We start from the raw sequence: 22519 nt of genomic DNA on the forward strand, positions 1-22519 counted from the left end.
TAGTTGTTGAAAGTGAAGTCTACCGTCTGGGACAAATCTGTTGATAAGAAAAACCCTCAACTACATCCTATTTGGTAGAAACCTCTGGTGTTGTCTGGGAGAAATACTTTGGTACTATCTAGTAGAAACCTTCCTGATACTATCTTGTAAAAACCCTGTGGTAAAATCTGGTAGAAAATCTCATATATGTGTATACTATCTAGTTAATAAAAGAAACCCTGTGGTGCTATTTTATAGAAAATCTCTGGTACTATCTGGTAAAGACCCTCCAACAGTAATTGAACAAAACCAGCTAATAATAAGTGAAACACAGCTTGTAACTGAGAGCAACTACATGTATTAGGATGTAACTAGTAATCTTCTGGTAGTATCTAGGTGAACATTCCCAGGGCTAATGTTATTATCAGATGTCTCAGTCAACAGAAATATTTTTGTCCCCCTCTTTCACGAAAGTGAAGGGAAAATTTATTAAATCTCATTTGTCAGTCAATATGTCATAAATAATTGTACCTCCATCAAAATACTTTGACACCAAAAGCAAGTGAACCACAGTTCTTTGAATTTGCTTGTTGTACTGCTGGTAAAGCCATTGATAATAACTGGGAGAAAAAAATCTTCCCAAAAATAATAGAAACCCCTTGCATCCCATAGATACTCTTTGGTGGTTTTATATAATAAAATCCTCTTTTTAGTATCTAAGAAAACTCTTGTAGTAACTGGGCAAAGACCTTTTTCTGCTGTTGCCAAACACAGACTGGACTAGATGGATTCACCATCTGAATATGAACTATTTATTTAGAAATATTCAATGATAGTTTTTTTTAATTATGTTGTGTAAATGACCTTATTTGATCATGCAATAAACTATGGGTTTTTTTTGGGGGGGGGAGGGTCAATTACATCAATTGGGGAGCCAAAATTTATATCTTCAGAAATAGAAACCCTCTGGGAAAACTCCCAGGCAGTAGCATTAACACTGTAGTAATAACTGGAGGACACCATTATTAAGTTATTTAACTGGGAAAATTGCTGAAATTAGGATCTATCTTTTCTAAAAAAAAAAAAAAAAATGTAGCAATTTAACATGAGCTTATCAAAACTCTTTATAATATCTGATATCATTAATTCATTATAATATCTTTCAAGACAACTTTTTCATTCACATTTTAGATAAATCTGAAGTACATGTTGATCCAACAGAAGGCTCGACTTGAATTTCATAACATTGCATGCAGCTTAAATGTTTTCACAAACACATTTTGTTATTAAAGAATTTAATTGTTTTGAAAAACTTTCAAAATAACAACAGTATGTGACAATGTTTATATAAAAATCAAACATCAAAGTATCACAGAGTACAGGTAAACTTTTCCTCATTAAAAGCAACACTAATATGCTAATATCAAAACTCCAAGTCTTGTACTTCTGGTTCATCTATGATTGTAACAGTCTTAGACATCTTAGTGTCAGCTCTTGTTGGGGGCCTGGTACTGAGTCGACTTGGTGCAGCACTAGTATTATCTACATCCTGGAGTTTACTGTGAAGAGCTGATTGGCTGATTCTGCTGGTGCGCCCATCTTCTGTCCGTCTACTGGAGGCACGACTTCCAGATTTTCGGCTTGGTGGTGGTGTGTCTGTAAATTTGTTTTTAAAAAAATATCTGTTAAACATCTCCAATTAGGAATACCAGGTTACATTAAATGCTGCAAGCTTCAGAGAAAAAAAAATCTCAGTAACTCTAATTGAATATGCATGACTCTTTGGAATAATAATAAAATATTTTTATCAAATGTAGCGTATGATCACTTTCTCAAATTATTACAGAAAGGAAGGATATCAAATTATTAAATAATTTCCTCGAAACTATGCATGCATGCACTTCAAAACTATTCTGCTTCAATATGAACCCCACTGGTTCTATTAAGCATCTATATCCTGGCCTTGTGTGATCAAGTGTCAAATGAAACATAAGCTCTTCTTGTGTGCAATATGGCAGAATTGTGTGACACTTATCTGATCATTGTAACAATTAAGTGGCTCTGAATTTCTACATCATACATTCATATTAAATTGAATGATATTGACATCTATCTTGACTCACAAACATTCTGTGACTCATGATCAATCTTATTTAATCTTTATTAAATTCATTCAGTTAAAAAAGACATACATGTACAGTAAAACACACTTGTAGCTAACACGCTTATAATGAATTGATGCTTACAGTGAAGTGAATTTCATTCTTTGTGTCTTTAAAATATATTGTGAACTTAATGGATATAACAAATTACATTTATAACAAAGCAAAATCGTCCATCCCTAGCTGGCACTTTGTTATAAGCTATGTTTTACTGTAATTATTCAAATACACCATAATAAACATTTTTAAAATAGCTTTTTTGACTATTTTTTGTAGATTTTCTTTTAAAAGTGAGTGATCTTTTCCCTAATACACAATTCATTTTAATGAACATGCACAATTTGGAAAACAATTTTCCCTGCATCAAAAATTTTTATATAACTGAAGAATAAACTTGTACTGAAGCTTCAACACAACACTAAAATTATTTTTTCATGCTGTTTCATATTTTTAAACATGCTTGTCAACTTCAAATAACATTATTTTTCATCCCTTATTGAAAACTAATGATTTATAAATTCATTCTTTGTAACTTATCATGAATAACAAAATAAAACTCGATCTGGGTGTATCAGCATGCAAATGTCCACATTGATACATGTATCTGTAATCTCTTTTCTTAAAACCAGAAAAGAAGAGGCCCATGGGCCACAATACTCATCTGAGTAGCAAATGGCCCTTCTGTTTCTTTTTTCTACATATTTTTATGTAAAATTTCTATGGTCCCATGCTACCCCAGAGGGTCAAGATTTGAAAAAAATTGAATCTACACTACCTGAGTATGCTTCCATCTTAATATTACTAACTGTGGCTTTGCAATTCCTGGGAAAAAAGATTTTTAAAGACTTAAATTTTGATCTCTGATTTCTGCCCCACCCTACACCCGGGGTCATGATTTGAACAAACTTCAATCTACACTACCTGAGGATGCTTCCATATAAATAAGACTGATCATGGCTTTGCTGTTCTTGGGAAGAAGATTTTTATAGACTTCTCCCATATATTCATATGTTAAACTTTTATCCCCTTTTGTGGCTGCACCCTACCTCCAAGGGTCATAATTTGAACAATCTACATTATCTGAGGATGCTTCTGTATTAATATGTCGTATCATGGCTTTGCTGTTCTTGATTTTTAAAGAAATTTCTTATTTATTCCTAGTATGTATAACTTTTATCCCCTTTTGTGGCCACACCCTACCCTCAAAGGTCATGGTTGGAACAATCTAGAATCTACATTACCTGAGGATGCTTCTTTATTAATATGAACAATCATGGCTTTGCTGTTTTTGAGAAGATTTTTTCAAGATTTTTCTGATATACAGCTGAACTTTGACATCAGGAAACACAGATATCTAGAACACCATGGATATGTCTACATGTAAGTGATTTGGAAGACCCAAGCACTTTTTCTTTAAGTATTTCATCCTCAATATCTCCAACCCTCCGATATCTCAAAGTTTTCTTGGTCTCACTGAGTTCAAATATTGAGGTTTGACTATATTTCTATGTATAACTTTGACCCCCTTTTGTGGCCCCACCCTACCCCAGGAGGTCATGATTTGAATTTACATTACCAAGGATGTTTATGTATAAACATGACTAAGAATCATTATGGCTTTGCTGTTCTTGAGAAGAAGATTTTTGAAGATATTTCCTATATATTCCTATGTAAAACTTTGACCTTCTGTTGTTTCCTCACCCTTCCCCCAGGGTCAGGATATGAACAAACTTGAATCTACAGTATGTACGATCTCTCATTAGTTTCATCTTTTCTGAGCCAGTGTTCTTGAGAAGAAGATTTTTAAAAGATGCCACTAAATTTTCCTGAATTCTTAATTATCTCCCCTTGAAAGAGGGTGTGGCACTTACTGAAATCCCCTTTACCCAAGAATGTTTTATGGAAGTCTGGTTGAAATATTGGCCCAGTGGCTCTGGAGAAGTTATAGAAAATGTGCAAAGTTAACAGACAACACATGACAGACAGACGGGTGCTTAAGACACTTTTTGATCAGAAAAGCTCACTTGAGCCTTTGGCTCGGGTGAACTAAAAAACAAAAACTTTGGAACGAAGATTCTCCTTAAAATTGCTGAAAACATGCAAAAGGGTGGACACTATATCTAACCCTGGCAACATATTCCTCTTGAAAGTACCCCCCCTCAATCCATTTTTTTATTTCAGGGAAAATGAACAAGCACAACACTAGATATATAACTTTCAAGAGGAAATGCAGTGCATACATTACCTGCCTTTCTTTGAAACTTTTTTACCACCTAGCATAATGATTATAAGACATATATTTGATAAAACAGTTCAAAAAGTGAGCTAAAGCTAGCTAATTAGTGCAGGAAACCAATCCTCTGCATTTTTAAATGCATAATTTTAAATCTGAAATACTATTTAATTCAATCAGTTACACATTTCCATCCAGTGAATTCAAAGAAGTCACAGTATGACAGTACTTCACCTACTGAAAATACAGGTGCTGAACTGATAAAAGACTATAAATAAAGATTGTTGGAGGACACAGACCTTATTGTTATGATCATAAAATTGGCTGATTTTAAATTACATGTAGGTATCTTACCTGCTTCTTTAAATTCTTACTAGCGATATCAACACAAGTTTGCAAATTATATTAGCCTTACTTTTTTGTATGAATACATTCCTTAAATTTGAAAATAGAACTGTGAGTGCTATATATACAACATAAAAAAAATTCCACATAGAAATTTTAGTAGGAGTAGTAATGAAATGTACTATAAATTTATAAACACAAAATTTACAATTTTTGACTTGATCATTTGATAGTAAACCCTTAGTGCAATCCTAAAACCAATTCATGGCAATTGTTTTCTTGATTTTTACATGTATACATGTGTGAATCTTTATATACAAATTTACTCTCAGGAGTATTGACTGGGATAAACTTATATTCACAATGTACAAAGAATTAACCTTGGTAATTCAATGTAAAAGTTTGTTTTTGTTTTTTTTCAATTCCTCCCTAAATAACTAGCATTGAAAGGGAACATGACTCTTCATGTTTTAATGCAAGAATTCTTTATGTCTTGTAGACAAAGGATCAGTTATTCTTGACTACACTTTCAAATCTGATATCTAATCTTGCCTACAAACTCCATCATAAACAAATGTTTTCTGATAATCTGGTTCTGTAAAGCAAAATGGCCTAAAACAAGGCATTGAAAATCCAAAATCAGCTACCTTTGGGTGTAACTCATAATCGTGAGAAAATAATGAAGATATGCATATTGTAGTAAATGAGACATGAGAGTTTGTACTATATATATCTACATTGTATATGTTTTTTCAAATATATATGTAAATCATAAAGGAAACCATTGCCTGTGTTTGTGACAGAATCACAGGTAGCCCAAAAGAAGAGTAAGTTTATAGTTGACCACAACATCTTAGAATAAGAATCTCAAATCTAATATACAACTAAAGAAGAAACAAAGAAGGGTAAGAATCTACTTCTGATATATTTATGTTTTTGTAGGAAAAGTTTTGGTTACATTTAAGGGCAGAAACCAAAAATATTTTAACTCGTTTAATTTTCCCATGCCTTTGGTTGACTTACGTTGCGGACGTCGAGTAGCCAGGTTCTCCAAGAACTTGGACAGATACATGAGTTCCTCGTTCAGACGATTGGTTATTTTGTTGATTCTAACCTCTCGTTCCTCTGTCTGGTGAAGAAGTTCAGAAAACTGGTCCACAACTATCTGGTCTTTGTTGGTAAACAGCTAGATAGGAGTAATATTGTACTAATTACTGGTGTAAATATGAAACCAAAGAAGTTCATAAAAGTAAAATGATCATTTATGATGTCTCTTCTCTTCCTTTAAGTACATACATTATTGAGTTCTTCATCATTCTGCCAGCTTCTGATGAGCCCAGCTGAAAGATTAAAGTAAGAAATCTTTGAAGACACATGTAACAGTAGTGGTACATCAAAAAGAAATTCAGGTAAATACAATTTAAAATGGTATTATTTCAATATATGCCCACATATTTAAATTACTTTTCACTTCCTCCAGTTCATCTTCCAGCTTCACTTTTAAACCAGCATTTTCTTCCATCTGTTTCCTCAGTTCCTCTATCTCTTCAGCCAGTTTTTGACAACCCTTTATGCAAATTATGGTTATGAATTAATTTGATGCTGATTGTCATCGAAATCAGGATATGTAGAATTTATTGGACAGATTGTATCATATATCAGAATAATATGTATACATGTATATGATTTGATATCATATGTGAAGTTAAAAGAAATCCAACTGACTTCCTCTAATTTCTGATTTTCCTCCATGATGGTTCGTAGTTTACAACCCGCCATATAGATCTCCTGCTCTAACTTCTGACGATCGTCTCCCTGTCGCTTCAGCTGGAACATTGTTTCTTCTCTCTTACGTTTCAGATCTTCCTTCACTTGTTTCTAAATAATATTTGAAAATGATAAATTCAATCTTATTTCCCTTTTCTTACACTGACTGAACTTTGCTGTAAAGTGCTTAACATGCATTCTCAATTGGAAGGAATCAACACTGCATGTCACAGTTACACATATTGATAAATAATAGATCAAATAATTGTGCTGAATTCATAAATTAATTATTGGATACCAAATTGTATTATTTGCATGTAACAACATCCAAAGTTTGATCATATAATCACTAAAAGTTGATTCTGACTCGATCTACAAAACACAGACTTATTTATTACTATAGTAAAGATCATATATAAAAGACAAAATGATGTCACTCCTAGGACTTGTTGATCAATAGTTGTACCAGTAAATTTGGGGTTATAATACCTTCAAAACAAGATCACATGGCTTCAAAGTTGTTACTTTATGAAAAAAATCATTATTTGATATTTGCATTTATCACATTATAAAAAAACAAAAAAATTATCCCTTCAATATCATTATCTGAATTTATACAAAGCCTCAGGCTGATAATTAAATGTACACACTAACAGCAAGGTGATGTTTAATAAAACTCACTGAATGACCAGTTTTACTTCACCTTTGGAATGTCCATTTTTGCCTTCTCCTCTTTTGTTTTTCTTATGCTTTCTTCTAGACCAGATTTCTTCTGTCTCATTACTAGAATATTTCAGAAAAATGAATATTGTAACAGAGAAAACATTTAATGACACATATACACTCAAAGCCAATGTCTGCCATCATTTCACCTACACCTCTAAATCTTGTTAGCGCTGAACTCTATAACCTCAGTTCTACTACTGATAGCCCCCTTAACAATAACATATCTGATAGGTGTACTATGGACATTCGACAGTGTTGTCAGCCTGTCACAGAACTCAACACTGTCAACTCAGGACTCAGAGAGTAAAGCATTGTCTCTATTGCCAGCAAATGGATTATGCATTGTCCACAGACACACTAAAAAGTGGTAAGGTACACACAAAAATAGCAATACTTACATGCATAAAAGGACAATTTTCTTATATTAATTTGTTATTAAAACTAGCTTATATGTAGGTTTTCTTGCACATCACTAAATTAATGACCATAAGCTATTTTCTAAAATCTGAGTTATTACTGAGCAGTCAATAAACATAAGTCTTTCTTCCATTATGGGTAGTACTTCTACGGTCTTCTAGTGGGTTATTAAATTTTCTGTGAGTAACACACAATTCTTTGTTCTTTGGAGTCTAGCAAACACTACCATAATCCCAGAACTATCAAGACAATTGCATATAAATTATACTATACACTTGTACAAAATAGTCCTGGTATTAAGTAAAACACTGTGGATAAAACCCTCTGAGTCAACAAGAGAAGTTTTCTTACTCAGCAACTGATGGGAGTGCAAGTACAGAGGTCAGGATTTTGTATCAAGGATAATTTTATGATAGATAGTTTATGATTTAGTGGATCTAATATCTCAGTAAACAGTTTTCTGATCAAAATCAGTTTCCATTAGATATAGTAGAAAAGTTAGATTTTTAGTATACATAAATAATTAAGACATATTCCTGAAATATTATGAAACTTAATGGGTTTTGGGGCAGGAATAGTTAAATGTATTAACAACACCAGCAGTTGCTGAATATGTGAAATTCTCCTGGGAGAAAATAAAATGATTCCAGCAGCTAAGGACTGCCTTGTTGAATGACCATAGTATCACATACTAGCTATGTTTCTTTTGGTTGCATTATAAGCATTAGTTCTCTCTTCAAACACTCTCTCTAGTTCCTCAAACAATGGTGTTCTCTCCTCTATTAACTTTTTCTTTTCCTCTATCTGTGTCTCCATAGTGTTGATTTCATGCTGAAATGTAAAAATCAAAATTTATTTCTCAACTCTTTCTGAGGTAAGATTTTCTGATAAAATAAACAATGAGATATTTTATAATAGGCAAAAATAGTTTTGTTTTGTGCAAGTTATGTAAATGGTGAAAACATTGCTGATTTTAATGATATAACAGTAGAAACCTCTGTTTTGTCCACTTTCTGCTGCATTGTCTCATACATCTTTGTGTATCTGGTCTGAGCTTCTTTGAGGTTTGTGTCTAATTGCTTGATCACCTCCTCTTCTTCCTTCAGTTCTTTCTGAAGTGAAGTCCCCTGAAAATATTAAAAACATTAAGATAAAGACACAAGTGTCTTTTCAATGTATATATATATATATATATATATATATATATATATATATATATATATATATATATATATATATATATATATATATATATATATATATATATATACAACACTATCCTCATGCAAAATCCTTTTAATATTATTCTTGTTTTTCCATTTTTGTTGGGCATCCCAAGACAATTCCCAACAGGTATTGTAAGTATGATTACAGTATAAATACTCTACAGAGATTGTAAGTTACCATATACTTGCCTATAAGTAGGTCCGCTTACGCGGCTAGGATAAGGCTGTCTGTAAATATCGAACTGTTCCAACTGCAGTAACTTCTCTGAACTACCTAGATATGACGTCATAATAGCATATGACATCAAGTCACTGCATACTTGAGCTGACATGACGGGGAAAGTGTCATAACTTTTACATTCCTTTCACATGACATGTAAAGATTTTTTAGCGCTGTTGTTTGATTCAAGTGTATGGATTGTTCTTTAAGCTTAAGGGTATTGTTATGATATTGAACATTTGCAATTTAATATTGTTATTTCTTTAACTTGTCCGATATACATATATTCAAACAATAACAAAAAATTGACAGTGAAACTCTCCCCCTTACACACCCATGGACAGAGTTAGAATTTATAAATCATGTATTATTTATATTTGACTGACGCAAGTGAATTAATAAGGATAAATTGAAGATATTCTGTGTGAATCTACAAAGAAGTATGTCCTCTTACTGAATTTTGCTGGGGGATTGTATGTATAATTTATCCTATTTTGTATAAATTGAAATAAAGAGTGGAAAATGCCCCCTTGTATGTGGGTAAGTTGAATTTCTTGTGGAATATTTTCTTAAGAAGTAAAATTAAGACTTGCCCCCAGCACTTTATATGTACCAAAGTTCACGATGAATTGACTTATGTGACAAAATTTTCTCAATAATGCTGTTTTGCACTTGTGCCGATGTGATTTTTGTTCAATATTTAGGAATTTATAAGTGTCCATCACATGATCAACAAAGTCATGTGACATCACAAAAATGCTGACTTATAGGCAAGTATATACGGTATAGTCTACAATATAACAATACTCTAAAGGGATTGTTGGTTTTCTTTTTTCTTTTTTTGCTGAAGTTGAACAGGTGTAGTGCATAGTAACTCCCATCCTCAATACAACACACCAAAAGTTCAACAAGCCCCAAATTTTATGAATTTGGCAAAATCAGAAAGCTCACATCAGTTTTCATTACACTGAAATTCATTTTTAAGTGCAAAAATGCCTGTATCAGAAGGGAAGTTTCAAGAATTATTTTGCCCTGGTCATGTTTTGTGGTGAAATCAAACAAAATACTATTACAACACCTTGTGCACTACAGATTATTAAGAAATTAAAAACCTCATTGGTGAGTTGCATATGTTCTGCTTTTCCCTCTCGAATTTTCTGATTCATTTCATTCAAAAATCTCTGGGTTTCCAGTTTGTAGTCCTCAACATCTTTCTGCACAGAATTCTTTCTCTCCTGAACTTCTAACCTGAAATATTTTAAGTTAAAATCAACAACTATAATCAAGCTATATATTCTCTAGCGATATTTCATTGAAGCCAATACAAGTATATTCTTTTGCAAAATTTCTCTTTAAAAGCAGCATATATCATAGGTCCTTAGTCCAAAAACTCATCTTTAACTACTTTAGATGGTTAAAGTTTTGTAAATAAAAATATACGAAAATTTTGAGATTATATATAATGATTGGCTTATTAAATCATGAAATTAAATAAGCAAAGCCTTTATCAGGTAGCAAAATGAAGCGCCTTCTCAAAAAATGACTCACACAGTTCATATCTAATGAAATACATGCAAAGCTTAATTACACTGCATGAAGAAAGTCATTCATGCAGTGTTGTTAAATAAAGGCATTAATAAATACTGTATACCTGGTAAGTGGAATTTTTAGCGAGACACAATTTTAGTAATTTATTCCCCAAAACTGGTGTATATTTATAGTGAGAAGTAATTTGAACAATTTTATAATGTCAAGAAAGATATCTATAACAAACAATACAGAATACATTGTTAGCATATTCAATTTTAGCGATTTCAAAACCCTCCCTAATAATGCCGAAATTGAATCCAGTTGCTAAAAATTCTGCTCATTTGGTAATTTCAAAAAGCAAGACTGTACATTGTTTTAAGCGTAAGAAAAGCATTAAAACACACATACAAATATTTTGATCTTTATAGAATAATTGACATGTACAGTAAAACTAGCTTATAAGGAAGTCACTGGGACCTCAAATTTGCTTCCTCATTACTGAGATTTTTTCTGTATAAGAAACATGGTGAAGTCTTCTAAGGGATTTGTAAAATGTATCTTATAACCAGGATTTCCTTATAAGCAAGTTCTTTATAACCTAGTATTACGTCTGTACACATATTTATAAGTATTTCTGTATACACACATTGTTCATTAGCATTGTAATACAATTCTTCCTCAAAATCTCCATGCATTACAGAATAGAATAAGTACATATGCCACACAAGTACCAAGTACATGTAAGTCGAATATGCTGGCTCATATATCATGAATGATCAAAATCATGTTAATTATTCCATTTATTCAACTGTAAATTTTGGTTATAAAGCCACGGCATGATCACTCAGTACCCATCTGGGTCTGGGGTCTCTGAGAGGGGGGGTGACTTCCTGTCAGTGGGGGTCTCAGATGAGGTCATGGAGGTGGTGGAGCTAGCAGACATGGGTGCTTTCTTCTTGAACAAACTATGTCTCTGGCTCGGTGGCCGAGGATTGAATTCAATCATACTCTGTGAGTCTGAGTCAGTAGGGCGACTCATGTTTGAACTTGCTCTCGAGCTCTCTTCAGAACTAATGATTCCATATTATAAGATATTAAACCTTGGTATATGTTCAAAATGTTTATACATAGTTATAATTTTGTTTATTTCACAGGTATTAGGTATGATTCACTGATAATTATAACTGAATGAAATGACTCCATAAAAAAAAGTAGGAAAAAAGGTATGGTTAAAATAAAGATAAAAATGTTTTGGAGAGTGTTGAGAAAAATTGGCACACATTTAAATATCATAAAAATGAATACATGCAGTACATCTGCCCACTTACATTCTAGTTGAACTAAAAACAAACAGGTACTAGCAGAAACTACACTGTACAGATATCATGAGTTCCCATGTGTATGTATTTACAGTAATTTCTGTGTCAGAATATTCCATTTTCTTACTTCATTGAATCTAATTCAAATGTTTTTTCCTTGTTTAAAAACAGTTATAAAAAATTGATATGATAACAGGGAAAAGTCTAAGTATATATATTATTAAGGTTAATTATCTACCTTTCTTTTCTTTCCTTTGATAATTGTTCTCGAAAACCTTCAATCTGTTTATTTAATTGTGCCAGCACAGCTCTGAAATATAAAAAATTGAATGCTGATAAATCTACATTCAGTAGAATAACTTTGGGTTTACGATAGTGTCACTGCTAAATCAAACTTTAGTTTGTCAACTATTTGTTAATTTTAAGAAGATATAAAAATACTACGAGTAGCACAAAATTATTTTGAAAGAAAAAAAAATGATAATGAATTAAATCACTTACTTGTGAGATTCTGCCAGAGACTCAATCTGATCTGCCATTTCCACATTTTCTGACTGCATTCGTCCCATTTCTTCTGCCTTTAATGCCAAGGCTCTCTTTTCTGCTTGCAGCCTTTAATGGTAGTTGTAATTATTGCAAAGTGCACAAGAGTAATTTGAATAAAAGCTACATTAACTGCAGTGAGATCCTTTATCAGTCTCATTGCATATATACAGTATTCCTCTATTCTGCACTACATAGAAGTGGTATTTATACTAGTTTGATGGTTGTTCAAAAATATGTGGACTTTTGACATAACTTTATTTAAGTCATATTATAACCAAATTTGGTAGATATGTTCCAACAATTCTGAATAATTTGAATAAAAATTCAAATATCTTGATAAATTTCAAAATTATTTGAAATTTTAAAGTGCAAAAATGGGGTCACAGAGCACATCAAAATTCAGTAATTTACTAACAATACACTATATACCAGTAATGTCTATTGTCATAGCCTTGTAAAATGGTGATACAAAATGAGCCTAGCTTTTGTGTATAAATTGTAAAATAATGTAGTATTTGAGTGGAAGAGATCCTTCATAGGACGATGGATGGCCTGAAAGGAAATCTGGTCAAAACAGTAACATCATGGAGAGTGACGTAGGTGCTTCACTCTTGTGATACCTAAATGAAAGCTGGTTACTCTGTAAAAATATCAGTGTTAGCCAACTTAGTCAAGTGGATAGAAACATTCTTAATGAGTGGCTAATGTGCCAATGGTGCAAAAAACCATCTTAATTGACGTTATGTTTTTGACCTTACAATGTTGTCAGGAGTGCTCCATGGTGACAAAACTTGGCATTTTTAAATTTAAGTAAAGTGAATTCCTTTTTATCTACTGGAATGCAAAGGCAGACAAATCGACATAATAAATGCTTTTACATATGATAATGTGTTGACCTTGAATTTCTGAAAAAATAATATGTCAAAAAGTGACATTGTCTACCAATTCTTTGAATGACCCTAGTTACATATACATATTATGTAAAATGAATATTGCATTGCCTTGATAAAATATTCTCATAACCCAAAGCTTTGCTTCTACATTACCCTGACTTTGTTGAATATATTATCAACAATATGAAAATTCATTAAATGGGGAATTCCTTTACATTTGCCTTATCTGTAGACATTGATAAAGGAGTCCTTACTCTTCATCATATTCCCTCACTCTGACGGCATCATCCTCTCGCACTCTTTGCTTTTCTTCCAGATCTTCAAAAGTATAAATCACAGCACATTCAATTTTGTAACAAATACATTTTCCCTTTCTCTCTCTCTTCCCCCTCCCCAATAAATAAATGTAACTGTCTTGTTTTAATATTGAAACAGTATGAAGTCTCTTGTTACTTTCCACTGATAATATTTAAGTCTGCAATGGCCATATTGGTAGTCATGACTCACCAATTCTCAGCTCTAACTTTCTTCCCTCTAGTTCAGCATTCTTGTCATTTTCTTTTTCTGTTTCAGTCTCCAGCTACAGGTACAACAAATTGACCTTATAATCACTTATTGAATTGTTTATGGAGCTACAGGATTACTAAAGTTTGTAAACACCAAGAAAAATATAGCAGTGAACAGTATAATTCAAGAAAGCATAAAAATTTTGTGTCATCTGTACCCTTTTTAGTTTCTTTAACAATTGTTTTTCACTATCTTCAAATTCTTTTTGCAATTTCATGTCTTCGTTGATAATGGCAGTTCTGAAATCATAAATAAGAATAAAGATTTCTACCATAAATGCGGTCAGTAAAACAAGCTTCAAAGTATTAAAACCTAAAATTTGTTTGAAATTCAAGTAAAATTAAAAACATAATTTGTAAATTTTCTCTTTTCTTTCTTCATTTTCATTCTTTAGTTTCTCACCCTTTCCTCCTAAGTTCTTCATTGAGTTTAAGTTGCTTGGATAACTGTGCATTAAGCTGTCGTTCTTGGCCTTCCAGTTTTGCTTTGGACGTTTCATATCTCCGTAAACTCTGAAAATTTGAAATGGTTTTCAAATACCAGTACAGCAAAAATGTAACAAGAAATAACTTTAAATATGTCAATAATTATAGAAATGATCAAATACTGTGAAATTAATATTTTCGTGGGAGGTTTAATTTTCCTGTTATAAATGAAGTGACCCACGAATTAATATCTCACATTACATGTTAAAATTTCATACTGCAGCATGATGTTTTCGTTTCCTTTAACCACAAAAACTATATCCCCTCAAACCAATTTTTTTTTCTTAAACATACAAATTTGACCCCACGAAAAATAAATGATTTTACATTATACATACTGTCCTCAATGCATCAAGTTTGCCATCACTTTCCATCATTTTCTCATGAATTACATCTAATTCCCTGAAATATGATTAATTGAAACAAATGTTCATCATATTACATTTATGTAGTTTTTAACCAGAAGACTCTGATACTGTTTTAACTCTACTGGGGTGCATTCAAGGGCATAGCCACTACGTAAAGCTACCATTTTGAACAAAATGTTATCCTAGCCGCTAAGTAGGAAAAAAGCTATCATAAATATTTAATGCTAAGTACCAAATCCAAGATGGCCTCCTTAGTAACTGCCTTGGATAACATGAGATACCAACCATTCAACAGAGCTAGATATCTATCACCTAGCTGCTAGGCTGCTATGATCTTGAATGCAGACCAGGTTTGCTAAATGATTGTACTTGAATTGCAATATTTCTATTTGAGTTTTACTGTAAAAGCAGAAATATTTGTTGGGATTAAATTTTTAAAATTCAGATTTCTGATAAATACTTTCTATCCAAGGTATAGCTGAAAATTATTATATTGAAAGAAAACATAACAATCTATTTATAATAAATAAGAAAGAAACAATATACTTTTTCTTATCGACATTGATCTGTTTCTGTTCTTTAGTCATGTCTGATGTGTCAGTCTACAAAAATAAATATAAATTTTAGCATGAAAATTCTTATAAAAATAAAAAGCATATGTAAATCTGGTTATTAAAAATTTAAAACATATACATATATATATATACACCTAAAAACAGGAGTAAATACAATTAAATACATATTTAAATAAAAATTTTCCAATGTTTTTTGCCTATATTACAAGTCAGTGAACATAACTTTGCAATGAAACATGCATTTTCAAAGTTTGAAAACAGACTTCCTTAAAATGATACCACTGCTCTTTTGAGTTTCTTTTTCTCCTGTCTGGCTTCAGTTCTTTCCTGAATCAAGTCTTCTTTTAATTGGAGGATTCCATCTTCAAGGTCCACAATCTGTAATCAAAGAAAACAATAAATTAATGACTACTCACTTTCAGAAATATCACTTTTAGTCCATAAAATATTATGTGTTTTTACAAAATAATTGTATTGTGCTCTAAAAATATGATAACTACCAATAATTAGAACCATCAAATTTCCAAAAAATTGTCTATGTACTGCACTGTGGGCATATTTACATACATTGTGGTAATTTTTTAATCCTGTAGCTTTGCTATTATAGATTTCTGTTTTTAATGAAATATAAACCTACACTTTGGTTGGTCTGCCGAACTTTATCTCTTGTTTCATTCAGAATAATCTGCATGCTGTTAGAAAAAAGGAGATCACATTTAACACATTGCATCTAAAAATGAAAAGTCACATCACCATTGCTTAAAACTGATAAAAATGATCCCGGTAATTTCAGCCTCAACCTTTCAGAAAATTATTTTAAATCACTCATCCAGAATATATACATCACATGCAGAATCTTCAGTGATCACTCATCCAAAAACTATACATGACATATATATAAAGATCCTTACTGAGGCCAAAAAAAATAATAGTCTTGTTTCCTGCTACCCGACCTACCCTATTTTTTTGCACCCGACCCTAAAGTTTTTTTTAAATTTTGGAAGAAAAAAAATCGAGAATTTCTGGAATTTCATCGTTCTGTCACCGTAATCGTTTTCCGTGTTAACACAAAACAAGCATTTCATGAAATTCTTGTTTTAAATATGGACTTTCATAAAATACCACTTGAGTTGTGCATAAAAAGACATGAAATTTGATTTTGAAAGACAATATTGACCTGTGACGTGTTTAATTTTATCTTTAATTACTTCATATCCAGAAAATGTTGTCGGAAAAAAAATAAAATAAAAATATAAAATAAAATAATTTTCCTACCTACCTACCCTATTTTTTTCAGGCTGGTAGCAGGAAACAAGACTATTATTTTTTTTGGTCTGATCAGTCATCCAGATATACATGACATAAAGAATCTTACTGATCAGTCATCCACATATACATGACATAAAGAATCTTACTGATCAGTTATCCAGATATACATGTACATTGTACATTACATAAAGAATCTTACTGATCAATCATCCAGATCATATACATGACATGAATCTTACTGATCAGTCATCCAGATCATTTACATGACATGAATCTTACTGATCAGTCATCCAGATCATATACATTACATGAATATTATTGATCAGTCATCCAAATAATATACATGACATGAATCTTATTGATCAGTTATCCAGATAATATACATGACATAAAGATTCTTAATGATCACTTCATCCAGATAATATACTAGTACATGACATAAAGAATCTTATAGCTGCAATAATGTAGCCCTCTCCCCCTTTTTTTTTTTTTTTTTTTTTTTTTTTTTTTTTTTTTTGGGAGAGGGCTACAACTCCTTAGGATCTCCGTAATGGTGCAAGTGCGGGAGTGACTCACTCCCGCACGGATTTCGGCTTAAATTATCAGTAAATGGCTATTTAATTAACATTTCTTACCTGAACTCCAAAAATGTAGTTATGCAAAACATAAATAAATCCAAACATACACAGAACAATCCTTATATCGGTTATTTTTCGTGTATGTCAACATCACAACTTGAATTTATCCGCCATGTTTACTGACCTTGATCGATTTTATTTTGGGACAGCCAATGAGACTAGGGATCTCTAGGGAGCGGATCTCTGTAGGAATTACCTTATTTTAGGCATAAATATCGCTGTTTACGAAAAAATGTCACATGGAATAGTTTTTTTATCAATATTTAGTGATGCCATACAGCACAATCATTTAGTAACCCCGAAAATCTACTTTACAAAGTAATTTATAATTTTCAAACGCAAGTCTCAGTGCATCACGCGAGAAGAATGCGGGTGGTTACGTTCCGATTACTTGTTCGACCCGCGTGGTTTCGACACGAATCCATGTTCGACCCGAGTGGTTTCGTTCCAAAGCAATTAATTGCTTCGGAACGAAATTAATTAACACTTTCAACAGTTTTACATTTTATTTTTTCGTCTACATTTTTTTTTGTATCGACCACGTATATTTTTGTATCATAATTTGGAGAAATCTACATTAATGTTTAGATAGTGCATATGTGATCACGGTACATTTGAAGAAGTATTTGATTATTTTTTATGGAAAACTGTTCAAATATAATTCATTACTAAACAAATTCATCAACATCCATGCTTCGCAATAGTACAAAAAATGTTAGGAAACCTTCTAACTGCATGTTGACTACACATACGGAAACAACTACCTATTGACACGCACATCTCTGAAGCCATACAATATACAGCTACCGAATATCCATTTGTTTACCGCACAGTGTATACCCCTGTACTCAGGTATTCACATATTGGGATACATGTATATATTAGAGGAGGTCGAAACCACTTGGGTCGTAAACACGCGGGTCGAACACGGAATCGGAACGTAACCACCCGACACCACGCGAGAACTGTCATGGCTTCTGATGAGAGCGACTGGTAAACAAGCAGATTTATTTTATCTGGTTTTCGCGTTTAACGGGCTATGTTGTTGACAGTGAATAAAAATTTCACCTTTTTAGAAGTAAGTTGAATGTAAAAACAATTTATTTTGCCTGCAGTCGCCCGTATTTAAAAAATATATTTGCACCATTACAGAGATGCTGTGGAATTGTAGCCCTCTCCAGAAAATATCAGATTAAAAAAAATCGGAGAGGGCTACATTATTGCAGCTAAGAATCTTACTGATCAGTCATCAAGAAAATTATGATTGATAGTATGTATCCTTATCGTCATGAGTCTTGAAAATTTGATCATAGATTACTCCGGAATAAACCTGCTCAAAGAACTTGCAATTTGATCACACATCCTAAAAATGTAGACCAGTTGCAGCAACCAAAACCTCACTTTAAATCTGCCATCTTGCCAAAACTATTCAATCTGAGATCTAAATTCCAAAAACTTAACTGCACATCTACAAGACAAGGCCAATCATTTGTTTGGCTGGCTCTAAAAATGCTCTAGGTGCATGTTCAAGATCTTTGGGACAAGAAAGCATGATGGACTAACAGATGGTGGTGACGGCAATGTACCATAACTATAAAAAACACGAGTGTGATCATTTACTTCTGAATTATAAAAGAATTTCATTTTGCATAGATCTACATTATCAAGTCTTTTCACATGAGTTCCAAGACAAAGAGTTGTTTTATTGACAGCATTAAAGCTGAACTTGACTTGTAAAAGCAAGAGATTTATCTTTGTACACCATATTTCTCTTAGTTTGTGTTTATTTCTATAGACCCTATATCAGCCATTTACTTGGTCATGGTTCAATGTACTGTAATACACTTTTCAAACATATCCTTTATCCTACATTGTCATTGTGAAATAGGTTTACTCAGTAGTGACAAGATTTACTACTATATGCTTCTACCACCCCTGGAAAAAAGTAACAACAGAAATTTTCCACCAATTACATAGGTCTGTGCAATACAAACAAACATAAATACACATAAAATGCAGTAAAAAACTTAATGCAGTGTAAGAATGCATATGTTGTTCATTCCAGGTGGAGCGGCCAGAAAGCTATCAGATGTTACAAATTCGAATGTTATACCTCAAAGCTGATATTGAAGATAAGAAAGCTAATATGGATAAAAGCTATTTATGAGTCGTGTTCAGCTTTACTATCTATTCTTTATTCAGTGCCTGGGAAGGTCAAGCAACAGGTGGGGCCAATGGCCCCACTGTTCATGAAATGATGGGGCCATTTTGAAATTTAAGGGGCCGAGGGAAATTATCTTGGGGCCATTCTAAAATATATCATAGTATGATGCTATATGATAATGCATATCTCTGACAACAAAAAGTGGGATAATGCGATAGGAATTGACAAGTCATATGACATTGACTAGTCCAAATGATTTCATTCATCTAGATTCTAACCAACTAGTATTTAGAAAAATTATATTAAAACCAAAAAGCACCATTTTTTAACGATGCCGATTATGAGATCAAGGGACAGGCCAAGATAAGTAGACATCGTTGAAACAGAGTATATAAATCTTCCTTGTGCGTGACTTTCGTAAAAATGTGATCAACCGTCGAAAAACGACTTGACACTTACGAACTACATGGAAAAAAAACTTTGTTTCTTTGCCAGTAGATGTTAATATGCCGAAAGATGGTTCCGATTTTATTTTATGATACATCACAGATTCCATCTAACTGCTATGAAGAATATTTACCAAACCGATAGCACTTACTGCCATAAGCAAAGTAATAAAGCATATGTGCTCGCATTTTGCGGGGTGCGCCGCATGGCGCAGCGCACCGTTATTTCATTGCGCCATTTATCGACAGTATGCGCATATGGCGCGTGGCGCGGCCTCTTCCCAGGCCCTGTTTATTACAACCAACTGTACTCTTATTGAGACATACTTAGCTTTCTCTGCCATCCTCTCATTCAACTGTGAAATAATCTCTTCGTGTTTCTGTCGAATAAGTTCTCTTTCAGGGCTAAAAGGGAGAAAATACTATTTTTGATTTCTTTTCTTTTTACAAATAGCAGTATATATTTAGAGTGATAAGATGCATCTTCTTCTATATCATTATATATCATGAGATTTGTACCAAAATATGAAATGCATCAAAGCCATCATGATATTTAAATTGGTTTAGAATTTTCATTTTGTAGTGAAATAAACATTAAATCTCTTAAGAAATAAGAATAATTTATATTCATAGAAGCTGTATATCTGTTGCAAAACAAAATTATTTCACAAAAGTATGTTAAGTACTCATATTTCATATCAATATTTATATTTAAAATATTCATTTTACATTTTAAGGAGGCTGGGGGTCAACAAATTAACCACAAACTAACCACTAGATTTAACTTAATTTTTTAGATATGATATCTTAAGCTGTCAACTATTATTTGGCAAAGAAAAATTTCAAAAATTTTAGTTTTAAAATTTGATCATTTTCTATATCTTCATATGGAGCTCTTCTTCTAAAGGAGATCAATATAGTCTAAAAATGGCCACAAGCCCCCAGCCTCTTTAAACCCAAATGTTAAATAAAACAAAGAAAAAATAAGTCTGAAATTTCTTTACCATATCGATATTTCTGCACATGTATCATCATCACAAAGAGTCATCATTATCATTATATATCATCCCAGACCTAGTAGTTTTGCTAAAAAGTGAATTATAAAGTTTCATATTATTTGTCACTCTCATATACTCACTGTAGTTTTGCATTTTCTTTGTCCAACACATGCTGCTGATCTTCAAGATCTGACATATTTTTCTGTATCAATTCTAATTTTTCTTGCATTTCATTCTGTGCTGATGCATTTGACTGCCGCGCAGATGAAACTGCAGCTTTGATTTCATCACGAATCTGGGCTGGTAGGAATTGAAGTTTGTGACGCAGAATACTTGCATGTATGGTTTTAGTTTCTAATCTTTCATGCATTTTTCTTCTAGCTTCATCCTATGAAAAATTTGCAAACAGATTTGAATTAAACAGAAAAATATTAGGCCTTCACAACCTACATCAATTAACAAAACCAATAACTTCTGCAAAACAAGCATAATTAATATTATAATTCAAAACCCTCCCCAATCATCCCCCAAAATATACATAAAAAATCTATTATTATCTCAATCATCATTATAATGATTATTTATATTATTGATATACAAAATGGAATAAAAAAGAAAATATTTCCAGTTATTTCACATACCAATTCATGAATGGCTTCTATAATTTTATCTATGTTGTTAATATCTTTGTCGTTAAATCCAAAATCAACATCCCTCATTCGGTCGGCTGCAAAATTAAAGTACATGAACATGCTGAATGTCAATAAAAAGTATAGATAAAATGGCGACTTGAAAAAGTTTGTCACTGTAATGCTTTTTCGAGATTTCTGTTTAAAATTTATCTTCTTCGCGGAAAAGATACACAAATTCACACACACAGTATAGGACTTTAGATATCTGTTTCAATTAAGTACATATGTAACCGATTCCTTTTTTTTTATTGAAAGCAGAGAAGGCCTTCTGTGAACTACAATGATGTGGACTTACCGAGTTCTAGCAGCCTTTCAACAGCGTGATTAACGCCGGTATTTTCCACTTGTGTCGACATTTTCACTAAAATAGATCTGAGCCCTGAATATGTTACATTGTATTCAGTATACAGTGTTGGAAAGAGAGAGAGGGAGAGATGTGGAGACTCGAAGCGTTTTCGTTGTCAACAATGACATTTCTGTTTTCCAACACGGGAGAGTGTTTAAAGAACGACAACTCTTCTTACACCCAGCAAAACTCACAGGTGCGCTCTCATTTTTTGACACTAACTAAGAAACGAGTAAAATAAAAAGCTTTTCAAAGAGCTTACTCAACTAAACAATCAATATCTACAATAAATTTAAATTGACGAACATTTCACTCTAATGCAGGGTTCGCGTCATACAGGAACGTTGCAACGGTTTCAAAAACGGGGGGGGGGGGGGCTCCTAAACAAATCTGACAAGCAAACAAAAAACCAACTAAAATTAATCGTTTAAATCCTGGAATTTGCCAATGCTCGGTCTTACAGCAACAAAGGGGGGGGGGGCAACCAGCATATATTAAAAGTAAAAGGAACATTTACTATAGCAAAATAGCCCCCCCCCCTTTTCGTGTTCTGTACGGGCCTGCATGGTGTCAAATAAACTCCATTTATCTTATATTTGGAATGAAAA

At 32.5% G+C, this 22519-nt stretch overlaps 1 protein-coding gene across 2 annotated transcripts; it reads right to left on the reverse strand.

Annotated features, from left to right (window-relative positions):
• Positions 1-1311: 1311 nt before the first annotated feature.
• LOC133182147 (putative leucine-rich repeat-containing protein DDB_G0290503) lies at positions 1312-21950 on the reverse strand. 2 transcript variants are annotated; one of them, XM_061316876.1, is made up of 24 exons: positions 21861-21950; positions 21515-21600; positions 21014-21261; positions 20203-20280; positions 15996-16050; positions 15638-15736; positions 15330-15385; positions 14754-14817; positions 14333-14442; positions 14088-14169; positions 13871-13943; positions 13618-13681; positions 12426-12536; positions 12163-12234; positions 10188-10323; positions 8625-8756; positions 8322-8460; positions 7190-7269; positions 6445-6597; positions 6184-6286; positions 6016-6059; positions 5743-5905; positions 4387-4414; positions 1457-1635 (listed from the first exon to the last, which is right to left on the reverse strand). In XM_061316876.1, the coding sequence occupies exons 1-24, from the start codon at positions 21919-21921 to the stop codon at positions 1590-1592; spliced, it is 2283 nt and encodes a 760-aa protein (XP_061172860.1). In that variant the 5' UTR covers positions 21922-21950; the 3' UTR covers positions 1457-1589. The 2 variants fall into 2 exon arrangements, with proteins under 2 accessions (XP_061172859.1, XP_061172860.1); XM_061316875.1 differs by lacking the exon at positions 4387-4414 and having other exon boundaries at positions 1312-1635.
• Positions 21951-22519: the final 569 nt, after the last annotated feature.

This window comes from Saccostrea echinata, unplaced genomic scaffold (genome assembly GCF_033153115.1).
Source record: "Saccostrea echinata isolate AGI-Se365-2 ecotype Australia unplaced genomic scaffold, CSIRO_AGI_Sech_v1 ptg000009l, whole genome shotgun sequence".
Lineage (NCBI taxonomy): Eukaryota > Metazoa > Mollusca > Bivalvia > Ostreida > Ostreidae > Saccostrea > Saccostrea echinata.